Raw genomic sequence first — 18,127 nt, 5'->3', positions numbered from 1 at the left:
ATCAGGACTCAAAGAGTGTCCCAACCTGTTATAGCCCAAATCCTAGGTCTTGAACCAAAGGCAAGGCAAGAATCATTGGCCAATCCTACCCAAATGGGTTCTCTAAAGTGAGTCAGTAGAAAATATGCTATTTATAGGGCCAATGTAGCAAATTTTCCACATAGGAATACCGGGACTGGGCTAGAGTGATGCAGATAGCAAACACCTGTCGTCTTCTCAGAGCCTTCCAATAACAGATCAAGGTGAACTCCCCAGAGGGCCCACTGTGAGGACATCTACTAAACTAGGTTTGGCCCAAATGTTCCCAGATTTATTTGACCATTGAGCCTTTCTTGGGGAGACATCAATTAACAGGCTCCAATTCCAATGCCTCTTAGAACAAATTCTAGGACGGCACTGGTTTAAGAAAAAGTGATCCAAGGTATCATTATTACAACTTGCAAGTTTCAGGGGAGTCACAGAGCTCTCTGATGAATGGCTGTGGAACTTCTCAACAAAAAGGCCACTCCTTCTCTTATATGCATAATTTTAGGTACGACACGGGCAAATAAGCATAAGCTTATTGCGGAAAACAATTCTGGAGCACATGTGTGGCAGAAGTATCTGAGAGGGCACCACAATCTTTTCGGTCCTTCCCCAGCGGTGCTGGTAGGAGAGGTGCCGCTTCTGAATCTGGAACGTCCAGGGGAAACTGTTCCTTGAAGCTTGTTTCCAGGGTGAGATACGATGGGTGGGCACAGAGCTGAAAGGCCTGCTTCAGAGAAGAGGGTAGGGCGCTGGCCCTGTTCCTTTCCTCCACGAGGCTGTAGGTCAGGCCGCGGTCTCTTCTACAGAGCAAAGGCAGTCCTGGGCTACACGGACAGCGAGCTCTGCAGGCAAGGATCTGGCTACCAATTCATCCACGCCGCCGACGCCGCGCACTGCGCTGAGAATCACGTGCGCAGTGAGTCCGGGGGCGCTCTCGGCCCGCCCGCCCCGGGAGCCGGGGCCCCGCGGCGCCCACCGCCTCCGCGGCTCCCACCGCCGGCTGCCCCGCCCCGGGGCGGGCTCCCGGGTCTGGGGGGCGGGCAGGGGGCGCCGAGGCTCCCCTGAGCGCGCCGGTCTCTCCGCAGTGATGAGGACCGGCGAGAGCGGGCTCACGGTGTTCCGGCTGCTCACCAAGCGGGCCGGCTGGCTGTGGGTGCAGTCCAACGCCCGCCTGCTCTTCCGCGACGGCCGGCCCGACGGCATCGTGGCGCGACAGCGGGCCCTGACGTAAGTGAGGGGCCGCCGTAAACGGGGCTTGTCGTAAACGGGGCCCCGACGGAAGAGAAGCTGGGAAAGCAGCGCCGCTTAAGGGCCGCGAGGTAGGCGAGGGCGCTGCGGGAGGCGAGGGCCCAGCGCCCTGTGAGCGGAGCTCGGTCCTCCTTCTGCAGGGAGTCGGCCCCCTCCGAGGTCCTCCGGACTCCGTGAGGCAGAGCGGGGTGGGGGTGTTTCTCCAGCCCTCTGGCCTTAGACGACAGGCTTCGTCCCCATGGGCTCAGTGGCTCCCCCTGTAGAGAGAGTAGGAGTGATGCACAGGAACCAGCCCGGTAAGTATGCCTTGCCCCCCAGTGGCTGGCAGGGTTGGGCGCGAAAACCTGCACGTGGCTTCGCCCGCCTCTCTGCTGAGCCGTTAATCCAAGCGTGTCCATGCGCTCTCTTTCCCTGAAGGAACCCCAGAGAGGGGGTTGTCTGCTTCTGCGCCTAGTGCGCTTCCTCACATCCTTCTGGTTCACAGATCCTTATTCTCGGGCCTCCTAGACCAGTACCACAGTGGTTGCTCGCGTGGCGGCCCTGAATACAAGTTGCAGAAAATCCCAAGGCTCCATTTGCCCAGATTTCAAACTCTGAATATAGTCTTCCATCCACTATATTCAAAAGAAGTAGCAGTGCTCCATTGCACTCAGTAAAAATCTATTTACCTTTCTTCCACAATGCAATTCTTCAACCTGCCTTCTCCACTTCCTGTTCACCTGCTTCTGCTGTGACTCTGTGACACGTGGCTTTTGGGGGGGAAGAGTATCAAAGCAATCCCTCTGTAGGCTCTTCAGTGTGGCAGGCTGATTACAGCCTCTAGCACACTTCCTGAGTAACAGAGCAGTGACCCCTCATTCATGCCCACTCTGTTGTCAGCATGTAATGTGCAACATATTTGCAAACTGTGATGTGCATACAAGAAGACTCCAATTATTGTTCATTCTTTTTTATGTTGCTAGCGTGTCCGACAAACAAATGTTCTCTCCTAGCTTGTGGACCCGCATGACTGGACCCCATTTGGGTCTGTGGCATATGTGTATGAGGTGGGTGGTCGGGATTGGAAATGTAGTGAGTGATGATTGAGCCCAAATAAATTATCCAGTCCAGGTCTCATTAGCACCATATTCTGAAGAGTGACCAGAGATCCAGTAATGCCAAGCTATGCCACATATAACAAACTTTCCTGCCTTCTGAGCCTGCAACCTTGCTGAGTAATACTCAGGGGAAATTAAAGAACTGTGTCAAACAACTTGGATTCTGAGCCCGATTCCACTCTGGCCTCAGAAAAGTACTCCATAAATGTACCTCAGTTTATTGCCTTGCAAAAATAAGAGGGCTTTAGTGTGTTTTTTCTGTGAGTCTTACCAGCTTTCTTTGGATTCACGAAGCAAGAAGTTCAGGGACCAATGGCATCATTGGCTAATATTTGTTTCACTGAATGTGTTAGCAACACTTACCCATTGTAGAAAGTGAAAAACATTGCAAAAGTGAAATAAAAATCAGCTGTTATCAAATTTCCATTTGTGGCTCAGTAGTTAAGAACCCACCATTAGTGTCTGTGAGGATGTGGGTTCAATCCCTGGTCTCGCTCAGTGGAATAAGGATCCAGCATTGCCACAGAGTAGATCGCAGATGCAGCTCAGATCCATTGTTGTTGTGGCTGTGATGTAGGCCTACAGTTGCAGTTCCGATTTGACCCCTGGCCTGGGTACTTCCATATGCTGCAGGTGCAGGCGTTAAAAAAAAAAAAAAAAAAAAAAAAAAAAAAAGCTGTTATCTTACTACTCAGAGTATTGTCAATGTGTTGATTTTTCCTTCAGGTATATCTGGCACATATTTTGAATCTTATACTTGAGATTAGATCCCATATATAGTTTTATGTCTCTGATTTTTCCACATAAGTTAAAAGCAATTTCTCACATCAAAAGTACCCATAAGAATCTTTATGACTGTATAATATACTCTTATATGGATACATTGTAGCCTTTCATCAAATATTAAAACTTGGGAGAGGAGGGTTTTTCATTATTACGAAGATATTATGATGAGCATTTAGTATATGAATATCTGACTGCTATTCTGATTTCCTTAGAAGGATTCTCAAGAGTAGAGTTTTTATATCAAAGAGTTAAAACATTTCAAAGGCCCTTAACACTATTGTCAAATGGCTTTTCACAAGGGTTGTAGTATTCTCTGGCCAGGCGTAATGCCGCACCAACTTTAGCACAGATTTGTCCTAGCACCAGATAGAGCAATGAAAAGGCAGTTTGTCAAGAAACAGATCTAATGAATGAGTGGAAAATGAAGTACAATTAAAGAGGCGTTTTTAAATCCATAAGGACAAAACAAAGAAGTGAGGTTAGGGTAGCAGATAAGCCATTGGGAGGATGGGAGAAGTGAAATCTCTACCTCATACATTTTACTACGAAAATTTATCCATATTTGATTCTCTTTTTTTTTAATTTCCTGGAAAGTTCTGCTGGTGGTGGTGGTGAAGTTCCCCTCTGTATCAACTTTCCCATAAGTAACAGCTATAGCAACAACACTAACTAATACTCAGGTCAAAGTGGTAAAAAACAGTAACAGTTACTGCAGTCTTGGAGAATCAATGATTGAAGGGCAGGAATGGCATAGGGCGAGTTTCCTGGTGTACTGCTATTTGGGGAAAGATTGCACTTGGACTGGGCAGTTAAAGCTTCAATAGAAAACCCATGGTCTTAATGATGCAAGAACCAAATAACGGGCATGATAGTGACCACAGCAGCTACAAAATGAAATAAAAACTTTGTGTCTTTCAAAGTTTCTGTCTTCTAAAGAGAGCCAGAGAGGAGGAACTGCCAAATTCTATGAATAAACACAATCCACATCTCTGCTGACACCTGAACCATGCATGTGTGAAATATAATGCAAGCAGCCAGCCTAAAGCCAAAAGAACACAGATTTCAGCTGTCACTCATCGCAGGGAAAACAGAGTTTGCATTTTCATTCTTGCCAAGTTAAGCAAAATAAAAACATCAGTGATCTTTGGAAGGCAATAATAGAATCCAAATCTACAATGTATTATCACAACGTCCAGATACAATCCAAAATTACTTCTTATTTGGTCAAGAATGCAATCCAAAATTACTTGATATATGAATGAACAGGAAAGTCTCAAAAGTAATAGGGCCAACCCTAAGATTACGCAGATATTGGTTAAAAATTTCATAGCAGCTGTTTATGCTTATGGCCATAAGGGAAAATATGCTTATGATGAGTGGCAAGATAAGAATTCTCAGCAGAAGAATAGAAACTATTTTTAAAAACAGAAATGTGAAGTGGTATCTAAAGTAAAATTTCACTGAATGGATTTAACAGGAGATTGGAGATTGAAGAATTTGTGAACTTGAAGCTAGATTGATAGAATTATCCAACTTGAATAGCAAGGAGAAAAAATATTGAAAAAAGAAATAAACAGCCTCAGAGGTCTCTGGGACACTATCAAATGGTCTGACATATGGTTAGGTGAGATCCCAGAAAAAGAACCGTATGGTCAGGAAAAAATATGTGTGTATATGTAATTTTCATTTGACTATTTATTATAAAGATATATTTGTGTAGTATATAAATTACATATATTTGAAGAAATAATGACCAGAAACTTCCTCAATTTTGTAAAAGCTAAAATTTTACAGACTCAAGAACCTCAGCAAATTCCAAGCAGGATGAATACAAAGAAAACCACTCCAAAGCATGTTTTGGTCAGACTGTCGCACACCAAAGGCAAGAGGAAAACTTTGAAAGCAATCTACCATAAAAAGCACATTACGTGTGGGTAATAATGATTCAAATTATTGTGGGCTTCTCACCAGAAACAATGGTGATCAGAAAACATTAGAACAAGATCTTTAAAGTACTTTTTAAAAGTGTGAACTCTGAATATTGCGCCCAGTGAATATGCCCTTCAAAAAATGGTGGCAAATAAAGACATTATTTGGGGGAAGAAGGCCAAGAATTTTTTACCAGTAGACTTGCACTACAGTAAATGCTAAAAGAAATATGTGAAGCTGAAGGAAAAAACCTTGAACTTTGAAAAAGGAATAGAGAGAATAGGAGATAGTAAACGTGAATAAAACTGTAAGATAATTTCTCCCTTTCCCTTTTTTTCAAAATACATTGGGATTTATAACACGTAGATGTAACATATAAGACAACTCTAGTATAAATGATGAGTGTTGGGAGCACGTGGACGACACAGTTGCAAGGTGCACGTTTTATGTAAAGCAGCACAGAACTAATTATAAGAAGATATTGAAATGTTAAATGTGTATGTTGTCATTCCTAGAGCACCCGTAAAAATTATAATGCAAAAATACAGTGAAAAATCTGGTATATATGTTCAAATGACTTTCTTTAAAAAATAGGCAGTAAATAAATGCATGAACAGAGAAACAAAAACCCCAAAAAAGAGAGTACAAAAGAAAGCAAATAGTAACACAGAGGACCCAATTCAGCCTTATCAATAATTCCATTAAATGTTAATGGATGAAGCACTCCAATTAAAAGACACAGATTGTCAGAATGAATTTTTAGAAAGCACTGAACTATGTATCTTCTATAAGACATACATTTTAAAATAATGACACGATGGAAGTTCCCCTTGTGGCTCAGAGGTAACAAGCCTGACTAGCGTCCATGAGGATGCAAGTTCAATCCCTGGCCTCACTCTGTGGGTTAAGGATCCAGCATTGTTGTGCACTGTGGTGCAAGTTGCAGACACGGCTCGGTTCCCGTGTTACTGTGGCTGTGGCTTAGGCAGCTGTGGCTCCGATTCGACCCCTAGCCAGGGAACTTCCATATGCCACAGATGCAGCCCTAAAAAAAGCAAAATAAGTAAATAAATAGTGACATCAATAGGTTGGAAACAATCAGATGTAAAAAGATACACAATATGAACAGTAAGCACAGAAAGCCAGAGTGGCTGTTGTAAGAACAGACAAAGTAGACTGCAAGACAAAGGGCATGACCAGAGATCCTCCGGTAACACACTGCCTTCTCTAAAGATCTCTCCTGCAATAGTGTTTCCTATGCCCACGTCAACCTGGTCAGCTTTTGCCAAATACACGCTTTTTCACTTTGGTCCATTTTCCTTTGTAGGGCTCCAGACCAAATGTGAGATTCAAGTGGAGTCGGGCCAGTGAAGGAAAGCTCGCACCTGCTGAGCACAGGGTTCCGTGAGTGTAGAGCAGCCCTACAGCAGACACCTGTTGTCAGTCTTCAGAGGAGGAGGACGGAGGAAATTATTTTCCCTAGTGAAAAACCGTTGCATATATCACATTTGTGTAATGATTTATTCTTTTTAAAGTAGACTCATAATGTAGGGAATTTCTATGTGGATTTCTCCAATGTTCATCCCACAAATGAGCAGTTTTCTCGAGACTATTTCAGAATCAAAGATAGAAAGTATTGACCAAGATTGTACTCTTTAAAAAAATGCAAGAAATGTGCAGGTTCAATGCTATGACTTCTTTGGGTTAAAGAACAGAGCAGATGAAGTCCTGCCACTTGCTCATCTGTTTAGTTGTTTGGCCACTACTGTCCTCCGACCAGGAGACCCCCTGTCTTATTTCTGTGCTGAGTCCCAGTTTCCGTATCGTGTGTTCTTACCCGCAGGGATGCGGAGGGGGAGGATCACCTGCGTAAGCGGGCCCTGCGGCTGCCCTTCACCTTGGCCACAGGGGAGGCCATCCTGTATGAGAGCAGCCTCCCTGGCCCCCTGACTGCCCTCCCAGCCAGCAAGAGGACCAGGGCAAGGCAGGGTGCCCCCACTGGCCAGGACCCTGTGTGCCCAGCCTCTCTTCTTGGAGCCGTGGTGCAGGATGGATCCACGTACTTGGCCTGCATTCCACCAACCCCTCAAGGATCACTCTTGGAGAGGTGGGGGTCTCATGACAAACGTGAGGACAAGGAGGAGGAAGACAGCTCCCTCCTGACCCTCGAGAGCCTGCTGGAGAAGGACATGGAAGAAGAGCCCAGTCTCTGCTCCACTCTCCAGCACCTGGGCGTCGCCAACCTCCACCAGCGTCAGTGGGGACAGGCCTTTCTCAGGGCTGACGCAGACCCTGCAGGGCCTCAGAACTGCTGCCTGCTGCCACCCAGCCGGGGAAGGAGCCTCTCCAGCAAGAGGGAGGTGCTTTCTCACAGCAGTGAGAATGTGTGCTCATCCCTACCAGCCTGCACAACTGCTCCACAGACCCTGAAGCCACTGTCTTCTCTGGACACGGGCCAGCTAACCATGCCCTTAACCATGGAAGTAAGTCCACTGCAGGATGGGGACACAGTGCCCAGCTGCCCTCAAGCACACACTCAGCACTTTCCCACCTCTGGCCCTGCCCTCCAGAGCCCTCTGCAGTGGCAGCTTGGGCACAGCCCGGCAGCGCCTCTGAATTGGGGGGTGTGCAAGAAACCAACAGTATTTGGCTTTGTCCCACCGCCCAAGCCCCTGTCTCACAGCCAGTCGGCCCAGCTCTTTCAGCCAAGCCACACACCTTCACTCCCTTTAGGAGGAACTATCCCTGGACACCTGGCCCTGCCGGGCCGTGGGAATCTGGATTTCTGTGAGGAGTCCACGCACCGGGCACCTGCACGGAGTGATCACTGTCAGGAGCCCCTCATTGCCTCAGACCACACGTCCTTTGTCAACCCATATGGCACCTGTTCCTTGGACAGCATTTGGGGTTTCCACATCCAGGGCCAGCCAGAAGTGGTCCCTGGGCAAGTTGGGGCAGGGAAGGAGGCAGGACAGGCCCCACCTGACCGTTTCAGCCGCGCATGGTCCACCATGGCTGACCCCTGCCTTCTGTGGACAGGGCCAGCCAGTGACATTCCTCCCAACTTGTGCAGGGGTCGGCCCCTATCTGTGTACGGGGCCTTGGGTTCACCACAGCACACACCTGGGAGCCAAGAGCAGCCACCCCACGCCCTCTCAGGGAGCCCTGCCTGTCCGTCCCAGGTGCTTCCACATGGACCCTTGGCTACTCGGGACTCTTATGGTGCAGACTCAGGCCCAGTCACCAAGCAACAGCAGTGGGTGCAGATGGGGCTGCAGACCCAGGGAACTTGCAAGCAAGTGAGAGAGGGGATACCAAGTGTCCAGCAGCTGGGTGGCTGTGTGAGAGCTGCCATTCCCCAAGCCCCACAGTTGAGCCCCCTCCTGTCCTCAGAGAGCATCTCTCCCGGCACAGGAAGCAGCCAGGGCAACAGCCCCGCTGAGCCAACAAGGCAAAGCAAGAACAGACTGGCCGTGCCAGCACCATGTGCTGTGGGCAGACAGCAGGTGCAGTCTAGCCCAGCCCTGCCTCCCTGCCCTCCTGTTCCTGCCTGGCCACCCCCATCCACGCAGGGTGGCCACAACTTCCAGGTAGGTGTTGGCACTCAGGGCCCTGGGGACCTGTGGGCGAATCTGAATGTTTCACCTCAGCCGGCCAGCAGAGGAGGGGGTTGTGCAGGCCAGGCTGGGCCTAGGTGCGGGGTGGCTGTCAGGCTCCAGTGTGGGGACATGTGGAGGGATTTTGCAAATATATTGATGATCACTATTGATGTTGGTCAGGTGAGGCCTGCGAAGACAGGAATGGCTTTACCCCTGGAGAACCCTGATTTTAACCCTATAAGCCCTCCGGCTGCCTTCTGCTCCCAACTTGCTGTCTCCTGGACATCCCTGAGACACCTTAACACCTGTGTATAATTCAGCCCAGTTTTGAACACCAAGAGCTTGAAATAGTCGTGGATATTTTGAATTTGGCACCCACTTCTGCTGTGCTGTCCTCTCCTGGCACCACTTCCTGTGCCCGCATCCAGGTTCCTACATGATTACCTGGTGATCCAGGGAACCAGGACCTCCATACATGTGGACCCTTCACATAACCGTAGCTCTCTCCCTAAATGCAGCTTGGGATGGAAGTCACACTGCAGCGTTGTGACCCTCCCACCTCACACAGAGAAGCAGATGCCTTAGCGGTTTCTGGTGATACAGGAAAGCCCTTGGGGCTTAGCTGGAATACAGAACAGTTTCCCTGTTCCCCAGGCTCCCGCCACCTGACTTTTCTGGGGTTTCTGCCCCTTTCTCACTGTCATACTGCCAGCCCTCACTCTGGGGCTCTTAGTCTCCCGTCTCTTAGCAGCCTTATGCTCACACCCCTTCCCAGTTTTTTTCCTTAACCCTAACCCTTCATAGGTTAGAAAATCAGGAGACCGAATTTGTTAGACTTATATCTAAAACCAAGCAGATTCCTAATTAAAGCCTCAAATTTACATCATTATAAACAAGGGTCAGCTTTAGAGCCCTTGGACTGAGCCATGTCTTCTGTAACTTTGTTCTAACCTAATCTTCCCCGTTCTCCTAAACAGCAGTGTCACCAAAACAAAGTACATCGCACCACGGCACTTAGGGTTCCAGGCCCAAAAGGGAGCTCGTCTTCCTCCAAATTCTGACTTACAGAGACAGCGTCATGCTTTGTACTCGATGTCTATGGATGCGGTTTGGGGCCTTAACTACTGATGTTTACGCTGAAACTGAAGTATCTTAAACTTTCATATCTGGGTGAATATTTAATTTTGTTCTGTGTGTGTAAATACACATATCTGAAAGCTTATTCTCTGGATCCCAAAGGTGGTTTTTTGGCTTTTTTGTTTTTGTTTTTGTTCTTTTTTTGGTTTTTTTGCTTAATTTCATTCTGTGCACTTTATACTAAAGAAGCATACAGAATTCACTTCTTCGTTTCAAAAATAGCATCTGAATCACAAAACTGTTAACAGGAAAAAGACATGATGAATCGCCAGCCTCCCAGACCCGTCCTGTTTGCCAGGCCCTGTGGTTTGGGAGCCCTGTTTCCAGATTCAGGGGTGAGGCTCGGCACCAGATAACCTGGGACCAGGGCCATCCAGACGCGTGGATGACATGATACAGCACAGTGGCGTGCTGGCGGCCGCCAGGGAGAAGGGATGTGTGGCCCTTTGGTCTGGACCCCTGAAAGGGCCAAGCCTTCACCCAGGACTCAGGCAGGGGAAGAGGGCGCCCTTCTCGGAGCCTGCGTGCAGGATGGCGCCCACCGGAGGGCACTGTGCAGGGACACCACGGGTGAGGATCCAGACAGGGTGCGTCGGGGGACTCGGGTCCACAGGCCCCCATCTCCCAGAAGAGCAGACAGAGCGTGGTCCTGAGGCCCGGGCTGCCCCTGCTTCTCCTTCCACAAAGGATCAGAGCGGACGAGGCTCCTAGGAGCTCTTCCACTTCTCCTTCAGCCTTGAACCACAGGACTTGTTGTTGAGGAGCTGAAGGTGACCTTTGATGTCATCCAGCAGGACTCTTCCATCTGAGCTGCTCACCCCTGTCACCCAGAACCAGGCCCCAGCTGGTGCCTCACGAGCACATGAACACATGGATGGAAGACCACAGGACGGAAACACCAAGAGGCTGGGGACCTGCCCGCTGCAGAGCCCAGCGGAAGGACCCTTCTCACACCGCTGAGTCCACCCCCAGGTACCAGAAGCTGCGCGACCTGCGCATGGCAAGGAGCCGCAGGGAGCCATTGGTGCTCGGTCCCCACAGTGCTGGGCACGCTGGGCGCTGGTGACGCTGTTTTGCATGGGGTGGGGGGGCCTCTGCTGTCTTGGACCCAAAACACCAAGACGTCAACTAAGGCCTTGCAACCTGACAAACGGAGGAAACAAGCACGAACATGCACCAATACCCTGTAAATACTTCTTCCTTTGCTCTCAAACCAAAAAGTACAGCCTCCCATCATGGGGTGAGGTCTAATTCCCCAGCCTCATGTGGGATCTATACATGGGGAGCGTCGTGTCCTCACGGATGTGGTCTGTCTGGAGAGCCTCTTACATTTGTCTCTGCTGGAACACTGGGGCCTGTCCTGACGTGAGGTTTCCAGCTGGGCCACAACCTTCATGGTCCCGTGTAAAGTGCAGACTCACTGCGTGTGTGTAGCAGTGCACACCGGTTCTCCAAGTTGTGTGGCTGCCCTCTGCAGACCGAAACACTGACACAGTCAGGTGAACATGTCTGGTGTCTCCGTCACAGTGCTGACGAGCAAGTCACCAGCACCCGGGGGGATGAAACATCAGTTCCCTGTTTGCTCACGGTTCTGCGATGCGGTGGGCTCGCCTGCGTCACTCTTGCAGCCGTGGTCATCAGGCAGCTCTGCTGGGGCCTGAGGGTCTGAGGTGTCCCCACGCATGTGCATGGCAATTTGCTGGGTGTCAGCAGCCTCCTTGGTCCTCTCCCTGTGGCCTTTCCAGTAAGAGGCCAGGGTTTCTTGGCTGTAAACTGCTCGAAGAGCAAGGCCGTGCCCGTCAGGCCTCTTTGAGGGCAGGTGATTAAACCAAGTCACAAAGCCAAGCCCAGGATCAAAGTGGGGGGGGGGGTCATGGGACTCACTGTCAGCTGTCCCCCAGAAACACTGCTGAAAGCAGGACCCCAGGTAACGGGTGAGTGGCGCCCATCACATCCATTTGAAGGTGAGTTGTTCGAAACGCTCCCCAGAAAACATCTCCCAAGGACCAGTGCACATGCGATGAGGCTGGGCTGGTCCTTGGGGACAGGAGCCCGTGGGGTTGGAGGCCAGCGAGGGAGAAGGTGATCTTCTGGAGAGACTTCGGTGGTCCAAGCTCTGGCAGGGCCTCCCTACCCCCTCCTCATCGCCTCTCCCTCTTCCCACCTATGGAGCCCGGGATCCCTCCTGTTGCCCACCCGCTGCCACACCTCACTGTCTCCCCCAGATCTGAGGAGAATTCGGGAGGAGAGAAGGCCCAAGGTGCACACCTCACTGAACAGAATCCACAGAGACGTGAACGGCTGGGGGGCCCACCTTCCCAAGGTGCTGACGTGCAGAGGGTGTTGACTCACTGATCTCCTTGGGGCATCTCCCAAACCCCGCAGACTGGTGAGGCCGAGAACACTGACCCTAGCAGTCCTGCCCTCCCCAGAGACTCACAACACACCTGGTTTATCTGCTAAGGCAGATGGAGACAGGGCAGGTGGCGTTTCGCATCGACCATTCCAGCGAGCTGGACTCTCTGGGCCACTGACCTCTCAGGGGACACAGGGGACAGGGAGTAGGGGTGCAGAGGCACGAGGTTAGGAAGCCAGGCTCAGGATGTCAGCATAGCAACCACACTGTGCCCCAATCTGAAGAACCAGTTAAAGACAACCCTGAGCACATAAACTCATTTTGCAGTAGGCAGCGCCACGTTCTTTTTGTGGGGGCCTGCTGGTCAGTGCTGACACGCTGCCAGCTGTGTGACTGCCCAAGGTGATGTCCGGCTGGGGTCTGCCCTCCTCGCCACAGAACGTGCGCCCACCGCCTGGGAGCCTTCAGTCTCTTGTGAACTGCACTCTTGTCCTGGGAGCTCCAGGAACCCTCAGTAGCCTCGGTGTCGTTGGATTGTCCCAGAATGACGAATCTCTCAAGGGAACAAGTAATACGCCCTAATAATTGGGATGTACGGTGTAATTAACGTCTTGGAAATAACAACCTTTAATCGAATATGCATGCCCCTGGCAAGATATTATCCTTTACTCAAAAAAAGAAGATGGGTGGAGTTCCCATCGCGGCTCAGTGGTTAACAAATCCGACTAGGAACCTTGAGGTTGTGGGTTCAATCCCTGGCCTCGCTCAGTGGGTTAAAGATCTGTGAGCTGTGGTGTAGGTCACAGATGCGGCTCAGATCCCAAGTTGCTGGGGCTCTGGCATAGGCCCGCAGCTACAGCTCCAATTAGACCCCTAGCCTGGGAACCTCCATATGCCGCGAGTGCGGCCCTAAAAAGCAAAAAAAAAAAAAATGTGTCTTACGTGGCCAATATCATATCCTCCTTCTGACACAATCTGTGACTTAGCATGTTAAAGCAGGTAGCATGTGCACGTGTGTGTGTTTATAGTTCTAGGTGTGACTTATCTTTGGTGAGCGTAGCTTTCTCAAACCATTGTGTTTGTGATCTGTGCCAAGCAGGAGGAGTTGAAGTAAATGTGTGTTAAAACTACCCTGACTCATGAGGTCAGATGATTGAGCTGTGTTCTTCCTTTCTCCTGATTATGATTTGAAAATGACTTGACGATTGTCCTTTTAAGTTGGCACATATGCTTCAGGCCACCGTAGACAGTTCCTGAAACATGTCCCACAGCTACTATAATTCAGAATGTGCTGGGGAATTGATGAAGGGGACTGATGGGCCACCTGAAGACCCAGGCACGCGGTTTCTCAAAGCCAGGGCAGAGGGAGGGCTGGCCCAGGGCTTGATCGCCCAGGGCTAGGACTGGCCAGAGGAGGCGAGACGGGAGGTTGGAGTGAAGGAAAAGAGAGTGGGCTTGCAGGGTCACAAAGAGCAGTCACAGTGGCTGGAGGGGCTGCGCTGTCCTCACCCTATTTTAGGTGTGTGCCACACCCACCCCTGCGGTCCCGGGTTCAGGTGCTAGGGAACAGATTCTTGCACCAGATCTCAAAGGAAAGCCCAGATTCTTTGGCATAAAAATAACCAGAGGGACCCCCATTGCCGCAGCCCTGGAGAGGCTGCATTTGGTCCCCCTCAAGGACCTGCATGGGCTGGAAACATGCCCCTGGCTTAGCCAAGGTCATAGGCACCACTCCTGCAGTGGGAGAGGGGCCGCATCCCCAACCTAATAAATGGGCTGAGAGTGGGGTACAGGGTTTTCCGGGGGGAATTTGGAGCTCTCATAGGGGATCATCAGAAGGAATGCTGTTGGATGGCATCAACAGAAAACCCAGCTCTGTCTGGTTTGAACATTGAGACCCAGGGGAAAAGCCCAGTGCATAGAAGAGACTTTGGGGACATCCACTGTTGCTGGTGTTTCTCTCCACATTTTGGTGCTGCCCTCTGCAGTGTGTTTGCCAAGCCCATGTCACATCCACACATGGCACAAGAGACACTGTCCTTCCTTTTCCTCTCTCTCAAGAGCAAGTAAAATTTCCCTAGAAGTTCCCAGCAATCACCTTCCACTGATCCAAGACGAGTCATGTGCATGCACTTGAATTAATCTTAGGAGAAGAACTCAGGGAGGATGGGGTTGCCTGGATTGTCTGGAATTTCTCTGGTAGGTCTGGGAGATGCAGAGCCCAGCACTGGATCTGGGTCCACCTTTCATTCCCAGTGGAGGAAAGGTGGCTGGACAGTAGGCAGAGATGCCTGGGGAACCCGGCACCCATGGGCCCTCTGAAGGCTTGGTGGGTGCTCTGTCTTTGCCTTTGATGAGCTCTGATTCCTGAAGCTGTTAGGCTCACAGGAAACCCTATAAAAGCCTGGAGGCACAAGGAGACCTGTGAAAGTCCAGGGAAGTTCTCATTCCAGTTTTGGCGGAAAACCCAGCACCATAAAGTATCCATAGTTTCTGACCTAAGGATTCAGTGCGATTCCAGTCAAAATCTCAGGGTTTCTCAGGGACCTTGACAAGTTGTATGTATGGAAATCAGTAATAAAAACATCAAGTGGAAAACTGCCAAACATTTTACAATGAGGAAAGAGAAAGGGCAGTGCACTTAAAAAGACACAACCTGAGCAGAAACAAAATTAAATTAAGATGGTGGCAATTCTACACCATCTTGACTGGCAAAAGTTTTAAAGTCTGGCAGTACCAAGCTTTGGCAAAGATGTGGAACATGTTGCCCTCCAGCGGTGGGAGTGTAAGTTGGTACAAATTTGGAAAATACTTTGGCATTATAATGTAAAGTTGAACTAGGGTACACTCTGATTCAACCCAACTCTTTACAGGTACACACTCAGGATAAGTGCTTGCACAGGTATAGACATTGTGACTGCAAACACCTGGAAGCAACCCAATGACCACCAACAAGGCAAACAAACTTGGAAGAGTCGTATGATGGGACTAATTCATCAGTGGACACCAGTGGACCACTGCTGCTGCACCAACATGAGTGAATCTCAGACATGTCAGATGAAACATGAAAACTGCAGAAGAATACATGCAGTAGATACCTTTTTTAAAGTTTAAAATAATTAAAACTAAACATTAAGAATACATGCATATGTATTAGAGAATGATAAACACAAAACATCAGAATGGTGGGCAGGAGTGGTAAAAAGAAGAATGTGGCTGGGAGGGGCAAGAAGAGGTTCTCAGTACTGGTAAAATTCCATTTCTCTCACCAGTGGTAGGAGGTCATTTTATTATTCATTTTTGTGTATGATGCGTGATAAAGTTAAAAAGTAATTTTAAAAAGTCATCCCTATGCTTCTAGTACAAGGGATCAGTTACAAATATTGACACTTCCTAGAGTGTGGGCTCCTCAGGATGTGATGTAGGGTCTTATTAATGTGAAGGGAATGCCCCAGTCTGCACACCACCAAACATCTGCTCATCCTTTTAAGCAGAAGCTGGGCTCAACCGGGTGCTTTCCCGTAACAGATCTGGATGGCATTGCATTGCCTCATTTTCATGTCGTTTAGATTTTCTGCTTATCTATTCATGGCTAAGTATACTGCTTTTCCATTTTAAAAATTAAGACAAACTTCTACTTCTGGGAAATGGATTAGACTTTTTGCTCTATTCCTTAACTAAGTACAACTAAAAATCCTGGAAAGTATATATAAACACACATAAGGAGACTAAAGCAGAAAGAATAATACAGACCAACTAGGGACATTGGGACCCAAGGAAAAACACAGCACTGAGTCCCCATTTTGCTTATTTTTTTCAGTTGATGAAGAAGCCAGCAAACTAGAAACATCAGTGGGCATAGATTTATGAAATCTCCAACAAAAATTGGCTCCCTCTAATCAACCAGAAAAAAAAAAAAAAAGCCTAGGAAGACAGAAAACTTTTAAACATAGTCACTGTATTCCAGCAAAACATCACAGAAAATACTGATGCCCTGTGCCACTCAGGTGAGCAAAGACCTAGGATTCACCCTCTCCAGGCATCACAGATTCTCCACTCAGGGGTATTCAGAGAATGCCAGATTGGGAGCCAGGGCTTTTACGCCAATGGTTACTAACAAGGTCCTCAAACCCAGCAGGGTCAGTAGAGAGACCACATGAGGACCTCAACTACCTCCAAGCAACAATAAGGCATACCTCCTGCTCCCACCTCGGGTGGCATCAGAGGAGGCCCAATAAGCAGTCAGGAACTTCATGCCACCCAGTGGTAATGAGTCCACACCCTGCTCTGTCATGGTGTCAGTGGAGGCCAGGTGGGGAAGAGCAAAAAGCCACTCCAACCTCTCTCAGAGATTCATACCTGTGGCAGCCTCATGGACAGCCAGAACTCACATCCCTGCCCAGAAATAATGAGCACCCCTTACTTCAGGTGTCAGTGAGGGCCAAGTGGGGAACCTGGGCTTCAATGCACACCTGGCTGTAATAAGGCAGTGCTCCCACTTACCCTGCTGAGGCACTGTCAGGAGAATCCAGCTAGAATGGAAGATTTCAATAAGATCCAGAGTCTCCTAACATAATACGCAAAGTATCAGGTTTCAGTGGAAAGTTATTTGTCATACCACAAACCAGGAAGAGCCTGAAATGAATGAAAAAGGATTGTCAATTGATGCCAACACAAGATGAAAGAACTATTAGAATTCCCTGACAAAGATTTTAAAGCAATCATCATAAAAATGCTTCAGTGAGCAATTATGAACACATGTGAGATAAATGAAAAAAATAGTTTCGGAAAGTAGAGAACTATAAAACATTAATCAAGGAAATTAAAGAAGATGTAAAGAAATGGAAAGATACTCCATGCTCCTGGGTTGGAAAAACTAATCTTGTAAAAATGGCCATACCACCCAAAGCAATCTACAGAGTCAACGCAATCCCTATCAAATTACCCAAGACATTTCTCACAGAACTAGAAGAAACAATCCAAAAATTTATATGGAACCACAAAAGACCCAGAATTGCTAAAGCAATCCTCAGAAACAAAAACCAAGCAGGAGGCATCACTCTCCCAGACCTCAAGCAATATTACAAAGTCACAGTCATCAAGACAGTGTGGTACTGGTGCCACAACTAACATACAGACCAATGGAACAGAATAGAGAACCCAGAAATAAACCCTGACACTAATGGTCAATTAATCTTTGACAAGGGAGGCAAGAGCATAAAATGGGAAAAAGAAAGTCTATTCAGCAAGCATTGCTGGGAAACCTGGACAGCTGCATGCAAAGCAATGAAATTAGAACACACCCTCACACCGTGCACAAACATAAACTCAAAATGGCTGAAAGACTTAAATATAAGACAAGACACCATCAACCTCCTGGAAGAGAACATAGGCAAAACATTCTCTGACATCAACCTCATGAATATTTTCTCAGGTCATTCTCCCAAGGCAACAGAAATAAGAGCAAAAATAAACCAATGGGACCTAATCAAACTGACAAGCTTTTGCACAGCAAAGGAAACCCAAAAGAAAACCATTTCAGAATGGGAGAAAATAGTTTCAAACGATGCAATGGACAAGGGCTTAACCTCCAGGATATACAAGCAACTTATACAACACGTCAGCAAAAAAGCCAACAATCCAATGGAAAAATGGGCAAAAGACCTGAATAGACATTTTCCCAAGGAGGATATACAGATGGCGAACAAGCACATGAAAAAATGCTCAACATCCCTGATTATTAGGGAAATGCAAATGAAAACTACCATGAGATACCACCTCACACCAGTCAGAATGGCCATCATTAATAAGTCCACAAATAACAAGTGCTGGAGGGGATGTGGCAAAAAGGGAACCCTCCTGCACTGCTGGTGGGACTGTAAGCTGGTACAACCACTATGGAGAACAGTATGGAGGTACCTTAGAAATCTACACATAGAACTACCATA

At 48.4% G+C, this 18,127-nt stretch overlaps 1 protein-coding gene across 6 annotated transcripts in view; it reads left to right on the top strand.

Annotated features, from left to right (window-relative positions):
• The window catches only part of LOC110259168 (aryl hydrocarbon receptor-like), a 70,700-nt gene extending 57,391 nt beyond the window's left edge, over nt 1–13,309 (top strand). For 3 of the 6 annotated variants that reach the window (XM_084992450.1, XM_084992451.1, XM_084992452.1), the window contains 4 exons: nt 834–943; nt 1,113–1,254; nt 6,931–8,677; nt 9,664–13,309. In XM_084992450.1, coding sequence (XP_084848576.1) covers nt 834–943; nt 1,113–1,254; nt 6,931–8,677; nt 9,664–9,747 — 2,083 coding nt within the window. In that variant the 3' untranslated portion in view covers nt 9,748–13,309. Of the gene's footprint in view, nt 1–532; nt 717–833; nt 944–1,112; nt 1,255–6,930; nt 8,678–9,663 lie in introns of those variants that run through there. The other 3 variants (XR_014825311.1, XM_084992453.1, XR_014825312.1) reach the window with 3 other exon arrangements.
• The last annotated feature ends 4,818 nt before the right edge of the window (nt 13,310–18,127 follow it).

The sequence above is a fragment of the Sus scrofa genome, chromosome 13, assembly GCF_054392235.1.
Source record: "Sus scrofa isolate SSC_HxYL_T2T_F1_AM1 chromosome 13, Sscrofa_HxYL_maternal_Yorkshire_Landrace_v2.0, whole genome shotgun sequence".
In the NCBI taxonomy this organism is placed as follows: Eukaryota; Metazoa; Chordata; class Mammalia; order Artiodactyla; family Suidae; genus Sus; species Sus scrofa.
This window is presented reverse-complemented; position numbering and strand designations above follow the sequence as displayed.